Genomic DNA, 14,415 nt, shown 5'->3' with positions numbered 1-14,415 from the left:
AGTGAAGCTGTGTCTAAAAAGGGCAAGAAAACACTTGCAAGCTTCTTCAAGAAGACAGCTCTGTCTGGCCCACAGTCAGAGGACAACATCACAACTGAGCTGTCAAGATAGATGATGTCCCCTGACACAGACCCAGACCCACTCCATGAGGCCAACTTCCCAAGACGGAGTAAGCTTGCTAAAAAAGTACCTGTGTCAGGGATTCCTAGGAGTGGTGGTTGGAGTCAGGCGCAGAGAGCAAGAGGGTTAAGTATAATGTCTTTATTTCTCCAGCACAAAACGGTCACACCAAAAACAGAGGGCGCGTCACAAAGTAGACCAGCCCAAAAACACAGGGCAAAACAGCCCGGAGAGAAATAAGGCGCCAGCCAGCACATCCAACAACAAACAGAGAAATAATCCCGCACAAACCTGGGCAGGCCTAACAGGCTTAAATAAACACAAATCAAGAAACAAAACAAGGAACAGGTGCAACCAATAAGACCGAACAAACAGAAAAGGAAAAAGGGATCAGCGGCGGCTAGTAGACCGGCGACGACGACCGCCGAGCGCCGCCCGAACAGGCAGGGGAGCCACCTTCGATGGGATTCGTGACAACCTGTGCATTCCTGCTACAAGTGCCCCTTCGGTGTTCGTTTCCAGAAACTTGTGAACAAAGTAAAGGAAGATATTTTGTTTGACAGAATTTTACACTTTGATTTATTATTGTGCAAATTCTTCTTAGGGATACATTTTTGTATTTTTTTTATTTGATTTGCATACAATGATGACAGCCTGGCAAGCAGTGTTGTTTTTTTGTCTTGCACAAATGGGCCTTGAGGCCTTGTATATTTTTTTATTTTAATAAAGAAAATTCAATTAAGTATTATGTCTTGGCCTTTAATTTCTTTGGAAAAAAACAAGAAAAAGCGAGATATTGTGAATCGTCCAAACCCTTTTTATATATTTTACTTTTACGTCATATCGCCCAGCCCTAATTGTGCATGGTGACATGACAACAAGCAGTTTTTGTAAATGCTGTCCCATTAAGGACTAACTCAAAGACTAATGGCCGAAGGGGTCCTTCTCCCTCACACACAGTCAGTGTTAATAATAAATAGAAATACACACATACCAAAAATATAAAAACGCAACATGCAACAATTTTAAAGACCTAATCGAGTTACAGTTTATATAAGGAAATCTGTCAATTGAAATAAAATCATTAAGCCCCAATCTATGGATTTCACGTGACTGGGCAGGGGCGAGGCCCTGCCAATCAGAATGACAAAAAGGGCTTTATTACAGACACACACTCCTCAGTTTCATCAGCTGTCCGGGTGACTGGTCTAAGATGATCCCGCAGGTAAAGAAGCCAGATGTGGAGGTCCTCAGCTGGCGTGGTTACATGTGGTCTGCGGTTGAGGCCGGTTGGACGTTGGAGACAGTTTATAGTAGAGAAATCAACATTTAAATCTCTGGCAACTCCTCTGGTGGACATTCCTGCAGTCAGCATCCCAATTGCACGCTCCCTCAAAACTTGAGACATCCGTGGCATTGTGTTGTGTAACAAAACTGCACATTTTAGAGTGGCCTTTTACTGTCCCCAGAACAATGTGCACCTGTGTAATGATCATGATGTTTAATCAACTTCTTGATATGCCACACCTGTCAGGTGGATGGATTATCTTGGCAAAGGAGAAATGCTCACTAGCTTTTTGTGCGTATGGAACATCTCTGGGATCTTTTATTTCAACTCATGAAATATGGGACCAACACTTTACATGGTGCATTTTATATTTTTGTTATATTTTGGTCCCATGTTTCATGAGCTGAAATAAATGATCCCAGAGATGTTCCACATGCAAAAGCTAATTTCTCTCAAATGTTGTGCACAAATATGTTTACATACCTGTTAGTGAGCATTTTTTCTGCAGTTGTCACACAATGCCACAGAGGACTCAAGTTGAGGCAGTGTAATTGAATGTTAACCTCTATGGGCTAGGTGGGACGCTTGCGTCCCACCTACTCAACAGCCAGTGTAATCCCGTGGCGCGATATTCAAATACCACAAAAATGCAAAAACTTCAATTTTTCAAACATATGACTATTTTACACCATTTTAAAGACAAGACTCTCGTTAATCTAACCACACTGTCCGATTTCAAAAAGGCTTTACAACGAAAGCAAAACATTTGATTATGTCAGCAGAGTACCCAGCCAGAAATAATCAAACACCCATTTTTCAAGCTAGCATATAATGTCACATAAACCCAAACCACAGCTAAATGCAGCACTAACCTTTGATGATCTTCATCAGATGACAACCCTAGGACATTATGTTATACAATACATGCATGTTTTGTTCAATCAAGTTCATATTTACATCAAAAAACAGCTTTTTACATTAGCATGTGACTAGCATTCCGACCGAACACTGCCGGTGAATTTACTAAATTACTCACGATAAACGTTCACAAAAAACATAACAATTATTTTAAGAATTATAGATACAGAACTCCTCTATGCACTCGATATGTCCGATTTTAAAATAGCTTTTCGGTGAAAGCACATTTTGCAATATTCTAAGTAGCTAGCCCAGCATCACAGGGCTAGCTATTTAGACACCCAGCAAGTTTAGCACTAACCAAAGTCAGATTTACTATAAGAAAAATGTTATTACCTTTGCTGTTCTTCGTCAGAATGCACTTCCAGGGCTTCTACTTCAATAACAAATGTTGGTTTGGTTCCAAATAATCCATTGTTATATCCAAATAGCGGCGTTTTGTTCGTGCGTTCAAGACACTATCCGAAAGGGTAAAGAAGTGTTACGAGCACAGCGCATTTCGCAACAAAAAAATTCTAAATATTCCATTACCGTACTTCGAAGCATGTCAACCGCTGTTTAAAATCAATTTTTATGCAATTTTTCTCATAAAAAAGCGATAATATTCCGACCGGGAAATCGTTTTTTATTACAAAGAGAGTGAAAGTAAAAGCATGCTATCCCCTCATGCACGAGCCTCAGTCTAATGGCCCTCTGATAGAGCACTTGCCAAACGCGCTAATGTGTTTCAGCCTGGGGATGGAATTACATCGTTCAGCTTTTTCCAGCCTTCTGAGAGCCCATGGGAGCCGTAGGAAGTGTCACGTCATGCCAGAGATCCCCTGTATTTGTTAGAGATGATCAAGGAGGGCAAGAAATGGTCAGACAGGCCACTTCCTGTAAGGAATCTTCTCAGGTTTTGGCCTGCCAAATGAGTTCTGTTATACTCACAGACACCATTCAAACTGTTTTAGAAACTTTAGGGTGTTTTCTATCCAAAGCCAATAATTATATGCATATTCTAGTTACTGGGCAGGAGTAGTAACCAGATTAAATCGGGTACGTTTTTTATCCGGCCGTGCAAATACTGCCCCCTAGCTCCAACAGGTTAATTTCTCTACCATAAGCCGCTCTCCAAAATGTAGAGAATTTGCCAGTATGTACTACAGGTCGAACGAATATGATTTTTCAACGCCGATACCAATACCGATTATTGGAGGGCCGAAAAAGCCGGGAACCGATTAATCGGCCGATTTTGTAAATGTATTTATTTGTAATAATGACAATTACAACAATACTGAATGAACACTTTTAGTTTAACTTAATATAATACATCAATAAAATCAATTTAGCCTCAAATAAATAATCAAACATGTTTAATTTGGTTTAAATAATGCAAAAACAAAGTGTTGAAGAAAGTAAAAATGCAATATGTGCCATGTAAAAAAGCTAACGTTTAAGTTCCTTGCTCAGAACATGAGAACATATGAAAGCTGGTGGTTCCAGCTACCCTCGAAGCATCGTTACCCATCGCTCCACAAAAGCCGCGGCCCTTGCAGAGCGAGTGACGTCACCGATTGAAACACTATTGGCGCGCATGCCGCTAACTAGCTCGGGAGTTAAAAGGCTTGAAGTCATAAACAGCTCAATGCTTGAAGCACAGCGAAGAGCTGCTGGCAAAGGCACCAAAGTGCTGTTTGAATGAATGCTTATGAGCCTGCTGCTGCCTACCACCGCTCAGTCAGACTGCTCGATCAAATATCAAATCATCTACTTAATTACAACATAATAACACACAGAAATACGAGCCTTAGGTCATTAATATGGTCAAATCCGGAAACTATCATTTCGAAAAAAAAACGTTTATTCTTTCAGTGAAATACAGAACCGTTCCGTATTTTATCTAACGGGTGGCACCCATAAGTCTAAATATTCCTGTTACATTGCATTGCAAAGTGTTGAGGAAAGTAAAAATGCAAAACATTTTATGACATCATTTCAATGTTATGTCATAATTACGTAAGATTCTGGCAAATTAGTTCGCAACGAGCCAGGCGGCTCAAACTGTTGCATATACCCTGACTCTGCGTGCAATGAACGCAAGAGAAGTGACACAATTTCCCCAGTTTAATATTGCCTGCTAACCTGGATTTCTTTTAACTAGATATGCAGGTTTAATAAAATATACTTCTGTGTATTGATTTTAAGAAAGGCATTGATGTCTATGGTTAGGTACATTCGTGCAACGATTGTGATTTTTTTGCAAATGCGCTTTTGTTAAATCATCCCCCGTTTGGCGAAGTTGGCTGTTTTTGTTAGGAACAAATAGTCTTCACACAGTTCGCAACGAGCCAGGCGGTCCAAACTGCTGCATATACCCTGACTCTGTTGCACAGAACGCAAGAGAAGTGACACAATTTCCCTAGTTTAAAGAAATTCATGTTAGCAGGCAATATTAACTAAATATGCAGGTTTAAAAATATATACTTGTGTATTGATTTTAAGAAAGGCATTGATGTTTATGGTTAGGTACACATTGGTGCAACAACAGTGCTTTTTTCGCAAATGCGCTTGTTAAATCACCCGTTTGGCGAAGTAGGCTATGATTCAATGATAAATTAACAGGCACCGCATCGATTATATGCAACGCAGGACAAGCTAGATAAACTAGTAATATCATCAACCATGTGTAGTTTACAGTTTTGTAAAGAGGAATGGTCCAAAATTCCTCCTGACCGTTGTGCAGGTCTGATCCACAACTACAGAAAATGTTTGGTTGAGGTTATTGCTGCCAAAGGAGGGTAAACCAGTTCACACTTTTTCCACCATACACTGTGAATGTTTACACGGTGTGTTCAATAAAGACATAGAAATGCATAATTGTTTGTGTTATTAGATGAAGATCAGATCAAATTTTATACCCAATTTATGCAGAAATCCAGGTAATTCCAAAGGGTTCACATACTTTTTCTTGCAACTGTAGCCCAAAGATATTGCTTTTGTTTTGTTGAACTTGACATACTATAACAGGGGGATTATTAAATGTTTTACTCAGTGAACGTTATTTTTGCATATGTATCCTTGTGCACTTGATCGATGTCTACTATAGTGGTCATTATAATAGAGAAAAAAATGTAATGCCTGTTTGTTTCATTCTATTTCTACTTTAAGATGGATTTTTCCCCCCCAAGTGCAATATTTAGATGTGTGTGTGTGTGTCACAAGCATCTTATTATAAAGGCTATCAACGCCTACTGCAATATTAATTTATTGTTAGGATCACATTAACCACTTTATTTTACACACAGAGACTGATAATGTAGATCATATTATTTGTGGTATAATTAGTACACAGTTAAAAACTGCATTTCAAGAAGGGATCCAGCCTAAGTAACTAGAATTTTGTATTTCTTTTTTATCCACCTAGCAGGGCCCAAAAAGGTGCCTCCCTGTGGATAATGGTCAACTGCAACAGAGGATAAGGCAGGACAAACTTGCATTAGCGTACTGGGCAAGGTTGAAAGGGGGTTCAGAAGGATACGGCAACTGGGGAATGTTGGGAGCAAGTAGTTGGTAAGCAGAGGACATACAGGTGGACAATCGGGCAGAAGGTGGTAGAATATGGACTCGGGGAAGAGAGAGAGATAGGGCCAGCAATTGCATTGGGGAACGTTCCTCCATGGCAGTTTCCTAAACCAAGTGTAGATGTGGACATGATTGAGGGCAGGAGAGAATGGGATGAGACGGTGTGTGGAGATATATAGATAAAAATCGGTTTTATTTGTTTTTAAGGACATACACAGATGGTTCAAAAGATCCAGTCAGTGGAAGGGTGGGGACAAGGGTGTATATACCAGATTTCAATGTTAGAGTAGCGGTTAACTGATTGTGTGTCAGTGGTATTCATGAGCTCATCGGACTCTGGGGAAGGAGAATATAAAATCCTCTAGTATCCCTTTAAACCACTCAGTATGGAAAATTATTGTAACTTGCCATTTTCTTTTTGTTACAATTCATGCTGTCACAAGGAAACGAAATGGCAAACATGAGAAATGATGTCATTTCAGCATTTACATTTCGTTTTTAAATGTGTCAGTGTTGTACTGGTTAGTACCATGGCATGGAAATGAAATAAACACACTTTTGCTATTTATTTTTCAAATTGGTAGGCATTATGCATACTCTATCATGAAAATGATAATTCAATATCTTTTTTGTATTTCAATTTGAATTGTCACAACAACAACAAAAAATCAATTTTGGAAAAGCCATTACAAACATGATATTGATTTATAGTTTGTTCATTTGCATTTCCAATTCAGTTTCGGCAGCTAAATGCCTAACGTTTGTAGCACCCAAAGTGGAGGAGGGTTGAATGCTCTGGACTTTAAAACCTCTAATATAATATTTAAGATTAAACGGATACAAAACTATTTAAAAAATAAGGATTGCATTTGGAATATGAAATGCAATCCTTGCATTTGGAACCTCATGTACAAACACATTTTTTCCCCTCATAGGTATACAATCTGGAATAATAAAGACATAAAATACAAAAACAAGTCTTTGTTTTTCCAGAACTGGTTTGACAACATTATTTGGGTTAAACAATTATTGAATAATGACGGACAACTATATGATTATCCAGAATTTATTAGAACACACAATGTTACATTCACTCCTGAGGACTATCACATTGTTGTTAGAGCCGTCCCTAAAGGTGCTATTCTTCTTTTAGGAGAATATAACAATACTCCAAGTGCAACTATTGAGGATTTTGTAGCCTCAATACAATTAGAAGGAATTGACATTTTAAACTATAAATGTAATAACATGTATACAAGGAAACTATGTCAATATGTTACTATTCCCTCTGCTAAAATGTACTGGAATGCAGCCCTAGGACAAGTGAACTGGAAGAAAGTTTCATTGTTATCTGGTAAATATTGTATATCTAATAAAGGTGAAAGAAGTATCATACAAACTCATTCATAGAATCTACCCTGTAAAGACCTTTATTATACAGATTTAAAATAGCTATTGATAACAAATGTGTATTTTGTGATTGTGACCCAGAGACTCTTGACCATTTATTTTGGAACTGTTGTTATGTCAGAAGATTTTGGTGTGAGTTAGAGGATTTTATTTTAAAACGAAACAAATATTAATGTTCATTTGAAAGACTCTGATATTATGTTTTATTTTGATCCAAATTATATGGACCCTGATTTAACTTTCATTGTTCATTTGTTTATCTTTCATGGAAGATTCTTTGTCCATAAAATGAAGTGGGCAAAGAACATACCCCTCTTCACATTATTTAAGATTTATTTTTGAAATGATCAGTAAATGTAAAAACAAAAAAAGCAATACGCACCTCAAAAATATTTAACAAATTGAAAATTAATCTTGATATGTAATACTGTTAGGTTTATGTACTCTGTAAATTTCAGTTTTTTTGTAATTGTTGTGTTAATAAAATACAAAATAAAAAATGCCTAACGTTACATAGCTCAGGTTATGTAGGCCTACTTCTGTCAAGTCACTATTGTAAATATCAGGAATAAAAAGAGAAGTGCAAAATTAGCTCCCTGTATTGACTGTAGTCATCAGTTTTACAGCGTGAACCACAATGACTGGAACCACCAAAAGCAAATTTCGCTAACTAGCTACTAGAGCTGGTTAGCAAGCTAGCTTTGGCTGGCCAACATTCAAACACACAACTGGATTAGCTAGCTGCTGCATGTTTTGCTAGCCTAACTGATAGCTAGTTAGCCGTCCAAAGACTACGTTTAGAAATGTGATGACTTGTAAGACGTCTGTTATTTAACGGTCAATTTCAATGCATATAAGAAGTTAACCAGGGGTCTGACACTGACTAGCTACCGTTAGCTTAGGTCACTAGCTAGTACGCTAAAGTTATCATATCAGGCTTTTTTCTTCTTCTTTTTTATCATATCAGGCTAATGTGTGGCAAACCAATGCTTGCTAGCAAACGTTTGGATAACTCGTTAGATAGTTAACTAGCTGCCGGGACTCTGGTTTTGATTAGAGCTTAGCTAGTAATTTACTAGCATCCATCAAACATCTTATAAACACTTGTGCTTAACTACTAACAACGCGACAATGTGAATAGCAAGCAAGCTAACAAGCCACTTACAATTCCAGGCAAGTTGGCGTATTTGGGATCAGCCATTTTTGAGGATGCAATGACGAGGCCGGTGGTGGATGAGTAGACAAGATCGAAAAAATCTGCCAACGGTCTTTGAAATAGACCGTGTGGAACGGGTATTACTCCGTTATATAGCTATCACCAACTGAATACACAAGCAGCAAACGAATCTTCGTCTATGGTATTATGGTGGTCCACAAACATACGTTAGAGGTGGATGCCGCCACCTACTGTACGGGTTAAGTATCCCTCTCATTTTCGAACGTTGCTATGGGCACATACAAACAACGGAAGTAAGGGATTCTACTTCCTCTGTACTTTTTTATTTGTATTTATTTCGCCTTTATTTAACCAGGTAGGCCAGTTGAGAACAAGTTATCATTTACAACTGCGACCTGACTAAGATAAAGCAAAGCAGTGCGACAAAAAACAACAACACAGAGATATACATGGGATAAACAAAAGTGCAGTCAATAACAATAGAAAAAAATCTATATACAGTGTGTGCAAATGGAGTAAGGAGGTAAGGCAATAAATAGGCCATAGTAGCGAAGTAATTACAATTTAGCAAATTAGCACTGGAGTGATAGATGTGCAGATGATGATGTGCAAGTAGAAATACTGGTGTGCAAAAGAGCAAAAAAAGTGTAACGACCCTGGGTTTATAAGCGCAGAAATCAACTCTGCCGCTTGAGCATGGTTTTGCGGCACAGTCGATAGTGCGCCGGACTTCGGGCTTGAAGGTCGGGGGTTCGAAACTTGCTCCCTGCTGTTTCATTACATTGGTGTCAGAAGTGGGATCGAACCTTGCATCCACGACAGTGCGTGTGCTTGGCCGGTGAGCACGTTCCTGTAAGACGTTGAGTCGCAAGCTAGCGCGAGGACGCGCTCTTTGAAAGGAGGGAGTAGTGTAACGACCCTGGGTTTATAAGCGCGGAAATCGACTCTGCCGCTCGAGCATGCTTTTGCGGCACAGTCCATAGCACGCTGGACTTCGGGCTAGAAGGTCGAGGGTTCGAGACCTGCTCCCTGCCTGCTGTTTCATTACAAAAGTAAATAAAAACAACATGGGGATGAGGTAAGGAGTTGGATGGGCTATTTACTGATGGGCTGTGTACAGCTGCAGCGATCGGTGAGCTGCTCAGATAACTAATGCTTAAAGCTAGTGAGGGAGATATAAGTCTCCAACTTCAGCGATTATTGCAATTCGTTCCAGTCATTGGCAGCAGAGAACTGGAAGGTAAGGCGGCCAAACAAGGTGTTGGCTTTGGGGATGACCAGTGAGATATACCTGCTGGAGCGTGTGCTATGGGTGGGTGTTGTTATGGTGACCAGTGAGCTGAGATAAGGCAGAGCTTTACCTAGCAAAGACTTATAGATGACCTGGAGCCAGTGGGTCTGGCGACGAATATGAAGCGAGGGCCTGCCGACGAGAGCATACAGGTCGCAGTGGTGGGTGGTATATGGGGCTTTGGTGACAAAACGGATGGCACTGTGATAGACTGCATCCAGTTTGCTGAGTAAAGTTTTGGAGGCTATTTTGTAAATGACATCGCCGAAGTCGAGGATCGGTAGAATAGTCAGTTTACAAGGGTATGTTTGGCAGTGTGAGTGAAGGAGGCTTTGTTGTGAAATAGGAAGCCGATTCTAGATTTCATTTTGGATTGGAGATGCTTAATATGAGTCTGGAAGGAGAGTTTACAGTCTAGCCAGACACCTAGGTATTTGTAGTTGTCCACATATTCTAAGTCAGAACCGTCCAGAGTAGTGATGCTAGTCGGGCGGGCCGGTGTGGGCAGCGATCGGTTGAAAAGCATGCATTTAGTTTTACTAGCGTTTAAGAGCAGTTGGAGGCCACGGAAGGAGTGTTGTATGGCATTGAAGCTCGTTTGGAGGTTTGTTAACACAGTGTCCAAAGAAGGGCCAGAAGTATACAGAATGGTGTCCTCTGCGTGGAAGTGGATCAAGGAATCACCTGCAGCAAGAGCGACATCATTGATATATAGAGAGAAAAGAGTCGGCCCGAGAATTGAACCTTGTGGCACCCCCATAGAGACTGCCAGAGGTCCGGACAACAGGCCCTCCGATTTGACACACTGAACTCTATCTGAGAAGTAGTTGGTGAACCAGGCGGGGAAGTCATTTGAGAAACCAAGGCTGTTGAGTCTGCCGATAAGAATACGGTGATTGACAAAGTCAAAAGCCTTGGCCAGGTCGATGAAGACGGCTGCACAGTACTGTCTTTTATCGATGGCAGTTATGATATCGTTTAGTACCTTGAGCGTGGCTGAGGTGCACCCGTGACCGGCTCGGAAACCGGATTGCACAGCGGAGAAGGTACGGTGGGATTCGAAATGGTCAGTGATCTGTTTGTTAACTTGGCTTTCGAAGACTTTGGAAAGGCAGGGCAGGATGGATATAGGTCTGTAACAGTTTGGGTCTAGAATGTCACCCCCTTTGAAGAGGGGGATGACCGTGGCAGCTTTCCAATCTTTAGGAATCTCAGATGATACGAAAGAGAGTTTGAACAGACCAGTCATAGTGGTCGCAACAATGGCGTCAGAAATTTTTTGAAAGAGAGGGTCCAGATTGTCTAGTCCAGCTGCAGGATGCACATTTCTGTTTGAAAAAGCTAGCCTTTGCTTTCCTAACTGACTGTGTGTATTGGTTCCTGACTTCCCTGAAAAGTTGCATATCGTGGGGACTATTTGATGCTAGTGCAGTACGCCACAGGATGTTTTTCTGCTGGTCGAGGGCAGTCAGGTCTGGAGTGAACCAAGGGCTATATCTGTTCTTAGTTCTACATTTTTTGAAAGGGGCATGCTTATTTAAGATGGTGAAGAAAATACTTTCAAAGAACAACCATCCTCTACTGACGGGATGAGGTCAATATCCTTCCAGGATACCTTGGCCAGGTCGATTAGAAAGGCCTGTTCGCAGAAGTGTTTGAGGGAGCGTTTGACAGTGATGAGGGGTGGTCGTTTGACCGCGGACCCATAACCGATGCAGGCAATGAGGCAGTGATCGCTGAGATCCTGACTGAAAACAGCAGAGGTGTATTTGGAGGGCAAGTTGGTCAGGATAATATCTATGAGGGTGCCCATGTTTACGGATTTAGGGTTGTACCTGGTGGGTTCCTTGATAATTTGTGTGAGATTGAGGGCATCTAGCTTAGATTGTCGGATGGCCGTGGTGTTAAGCATATCCCAGTTTAGGTCACCTAGCAGAACGAACTCTGAAGATAGATGTGGGGCAATCAATTCACATATGGTGTCCAGGGCACAGCTGGGAGCTGAGAGGGGTCTATAACAGGCAGTAACAGTGAGAGACTTATTTCTGGAGAGATTCATTTTTAAAATTAGAAGCTCAAACTGTTTGGGCATAGACCTGGAAGTATGACAGAACTTCCCTACTGTAGTGCGCCAGCTCCTTTCCCAGCATTTGCAAAACATTTCGATGGAGTAAATGATTCGAAGGAGTCAAATTATAGAGTATAAAAGTAAAGTATAAGTGTTAGTGAATAAGTGCAATTATATATTTAAATATGTATATGTTTATTTCATTCAAGTTTGCTAACGTTAGCAACTAGTTGTGTCAGAGTTAGCTAGATACACTATATATACTGTAATGAAACTGGCAGGGAGCAGGCCTCGAACCCTCGACCTTCTAGCCCGAAGTCCAGTGCGCTATCGACTGTGCATGCATACACTCTCCATAGACAGACATTGGCAGTAGAATGGCCTTGCTGAATAGCTCAGTTACATTAAAAATGGCACCGTCATAGGATGCAACATTTCCAACAAGTCACATCTCCAAATTTCCGTCCTGCTAGAGCTGCTCCTGTCAATTTTAAGTGCTGTTATTGTGAAGTGGTAACGTCTAGGAGCAACAATCGCTCAGCCGCTAAGTGGTAAGCCAAACAAGTTCACAGAACGGGAATGCTGAGTGCTGAAGCACGTAGCAGGTTAAATTAATCTGTCCTCGGTTGCAACACTCACTACAGAGTTCCAAACTGCCTCTGGAAACATCTTCAGCACAATAACTGTTTGTCGGGTGCTTCATGAAATGTGTTTCCATGGCCGAGCAGCCGCACGCACACAAGCCTAAGACCACCATGCAAAATGCCAAGCGTCAGCTGGAGTTGTGTAAAGCTCGCCGCCATTGGAATCTGGAGCAGTGAAAAAACGTTCTCAGGAGTCCGACGGACAAATCTGGGTTTGGCGGATGCCAGGAAAATGTTACCCGCCCCAATGCATAGTGCCAACCATAAAGTTTGGTGGAGGAGGAATAATAATGGTCTGGGGCTGTTTTTCATGGTTCAGGCTAGGCCCCTTAGTTCCAGTGAAGGGAAATCTTAACGCTACAGCATACAGTACAATGACATTCTAGACGATTCTGTGCTTCCAACTTTGTAGCAACAGTTTGGGGAAGACCCCTTCCTGTTTCAGCATGTTTGACAAGCAGGTGTCCACATACCTCTGGTCATGTAGTGCATCCCAGCTTCACATGTGAAAGGAGCAGGGTTTCCGTTAGCCGGCAGTTGCTTTTTATTTCTGTGCAGCAAGTTCCACTATTCCCTCTATGGCATTAAAATGTACTGTTGCTGTTGTTGACTAAGGTTGATAGTTGGTTGTTCCACAACCACAGCAGGGAACTGTTAATTCACACCAGTAGGGAAGTAGTCAATGCCATTTTGTGTGAGAAGGGCCTTCGAATTGTGCTCCCTGTATGGATCTTCACCGAACACATTGTTGATAGCTTTGTTGTCTGCCCACATATTGGTTAGCATGACATCTGTCCATATCTGTATGGTGATTCCAGGCCTCTCGAAACAAATCCATCAGGTCTGAATTTCTGGGGGATATACAAGTTTCAGGGATATTTTGTGGATGTCATTTGAAGGATCTAGGATGCCAGTGTCTTTAAGACTGGTAGAAGTAATGCAACACATGCAGAAACACATCCCTCCAAAGGCGCTTTATCCTCTGGTTGTGCACAGATAAATGTGACTTCTGTGCTCAACATCTTGAACAAGATTCCTAATCAAGGCAACTTGAGTGTTCTTACTTCCATGGTCAGACCAAATCCTGGATGGGAGTCCATCGAGGCATGTTGCCTTTAAGAACTGCGTCAGTACAGTGGAGGCTAGGTTGTTTGTATTGCAGCAAGGTATGTAATCAGAGGAGAGCTGCCATCTATGGCTCCATGAATGGGTAAGCCCCATCTGTAAAGGACAAACATAAAGAAAACAGGGGGAGGGGAAGGGAGGCTGTTAGATCAGGCATGGTACCTTAAATGTATAGCCGAGATTCCTGGTAAATTGATGTAAGTGCATTAAAATAACATAGTTCAAACACCAGGTTATGGACCAGACCAAGTTTGATTCAGGTTTATGGTTAACTAGGCCTATGCTGTTTTATGCAGTTCAAAGTTAAACACAATGAAGGGTAAAAACATGTTTCAAAGAAACAGAATAATTTAGCTGAAGAGACGCATGTTCCCATCCATATGCCATAGACTATTAGGATAGGGAACATGGTATTTTCATCTGGCCATGGTCAAGCTCCATCTACGTGCTGTGGCCACTGGGTAAATCAGATTAAATATCCCTCGCACTCTCTGTCTTGTAACCACAAATCCATCTGCTTGCAACAATGCTCTCATCATCTCAAAGTACAGTCACAAATAGGTTATTTATATTACATACATGAAAAAATTCTGCATAGGCTTTCCACATGACAGAATAGTTTTCTAAACACACACACCCACCCACACACACACATTAGGCCTACAGCCCTAGTCAAAAAGAGGTTGACATTACAGCATTTCCTGATCTAGGATACAGTCTGTGGAGTCTTCTTACACGCTGTTCCAACACCTCATCTGTTAACTTCTCTAGGGTATGTGGGACGGTAGCGTCCCACCTCACCAACAGCCA

At 41.1% G+C, this 14,415-nt stretch overlaps 1 protein-coding gene across 1 annotated transcript in view; it reads right to left on the bottom strand.

Annotated features, from left to right (window-relative positions):
- The window catches only part of LOC106582665 (dynactin subunit 2), a 38,988-nt gene extending 30,242 nt beyond the window's left edge, over positions 1–8,746 (bottom strand). Inside the window, exon 1 of the mRNA XM_014165941.3 lies at positions 8,466–8,746. Within this exon, the coding sequence (XP_014021416.1) occupies positions 8,466–8,501 (36 nt within the window). The 5' untranslated portion in view covers positions 8,502–8,746. The remainder of the gene's footprint in view (positions 1–8,465) is intronic.
- Between the last annotated feature and the right edge of the window lie 5,669 nt (positions 8,747–14,415).

The sequence above is a fragment of the Salmo salar genome, chromosome 22, assembly GCF_965601325.2.
Source record: "Salmo salar chromosome 22, fSalSal1, whole genome shotgun sequence".
Lineage (NCBI taxonomy): Eukaryota > Metazoa > Chordata > Actinopteri > Salmoniformes > Salmonidae > Salmo > Salmo salar.
The sequence above is the reverse complement of the archived record's forward strand: the minus strand, read 5'-3'. Positions and strand labels throughout refer to the sequence as shown.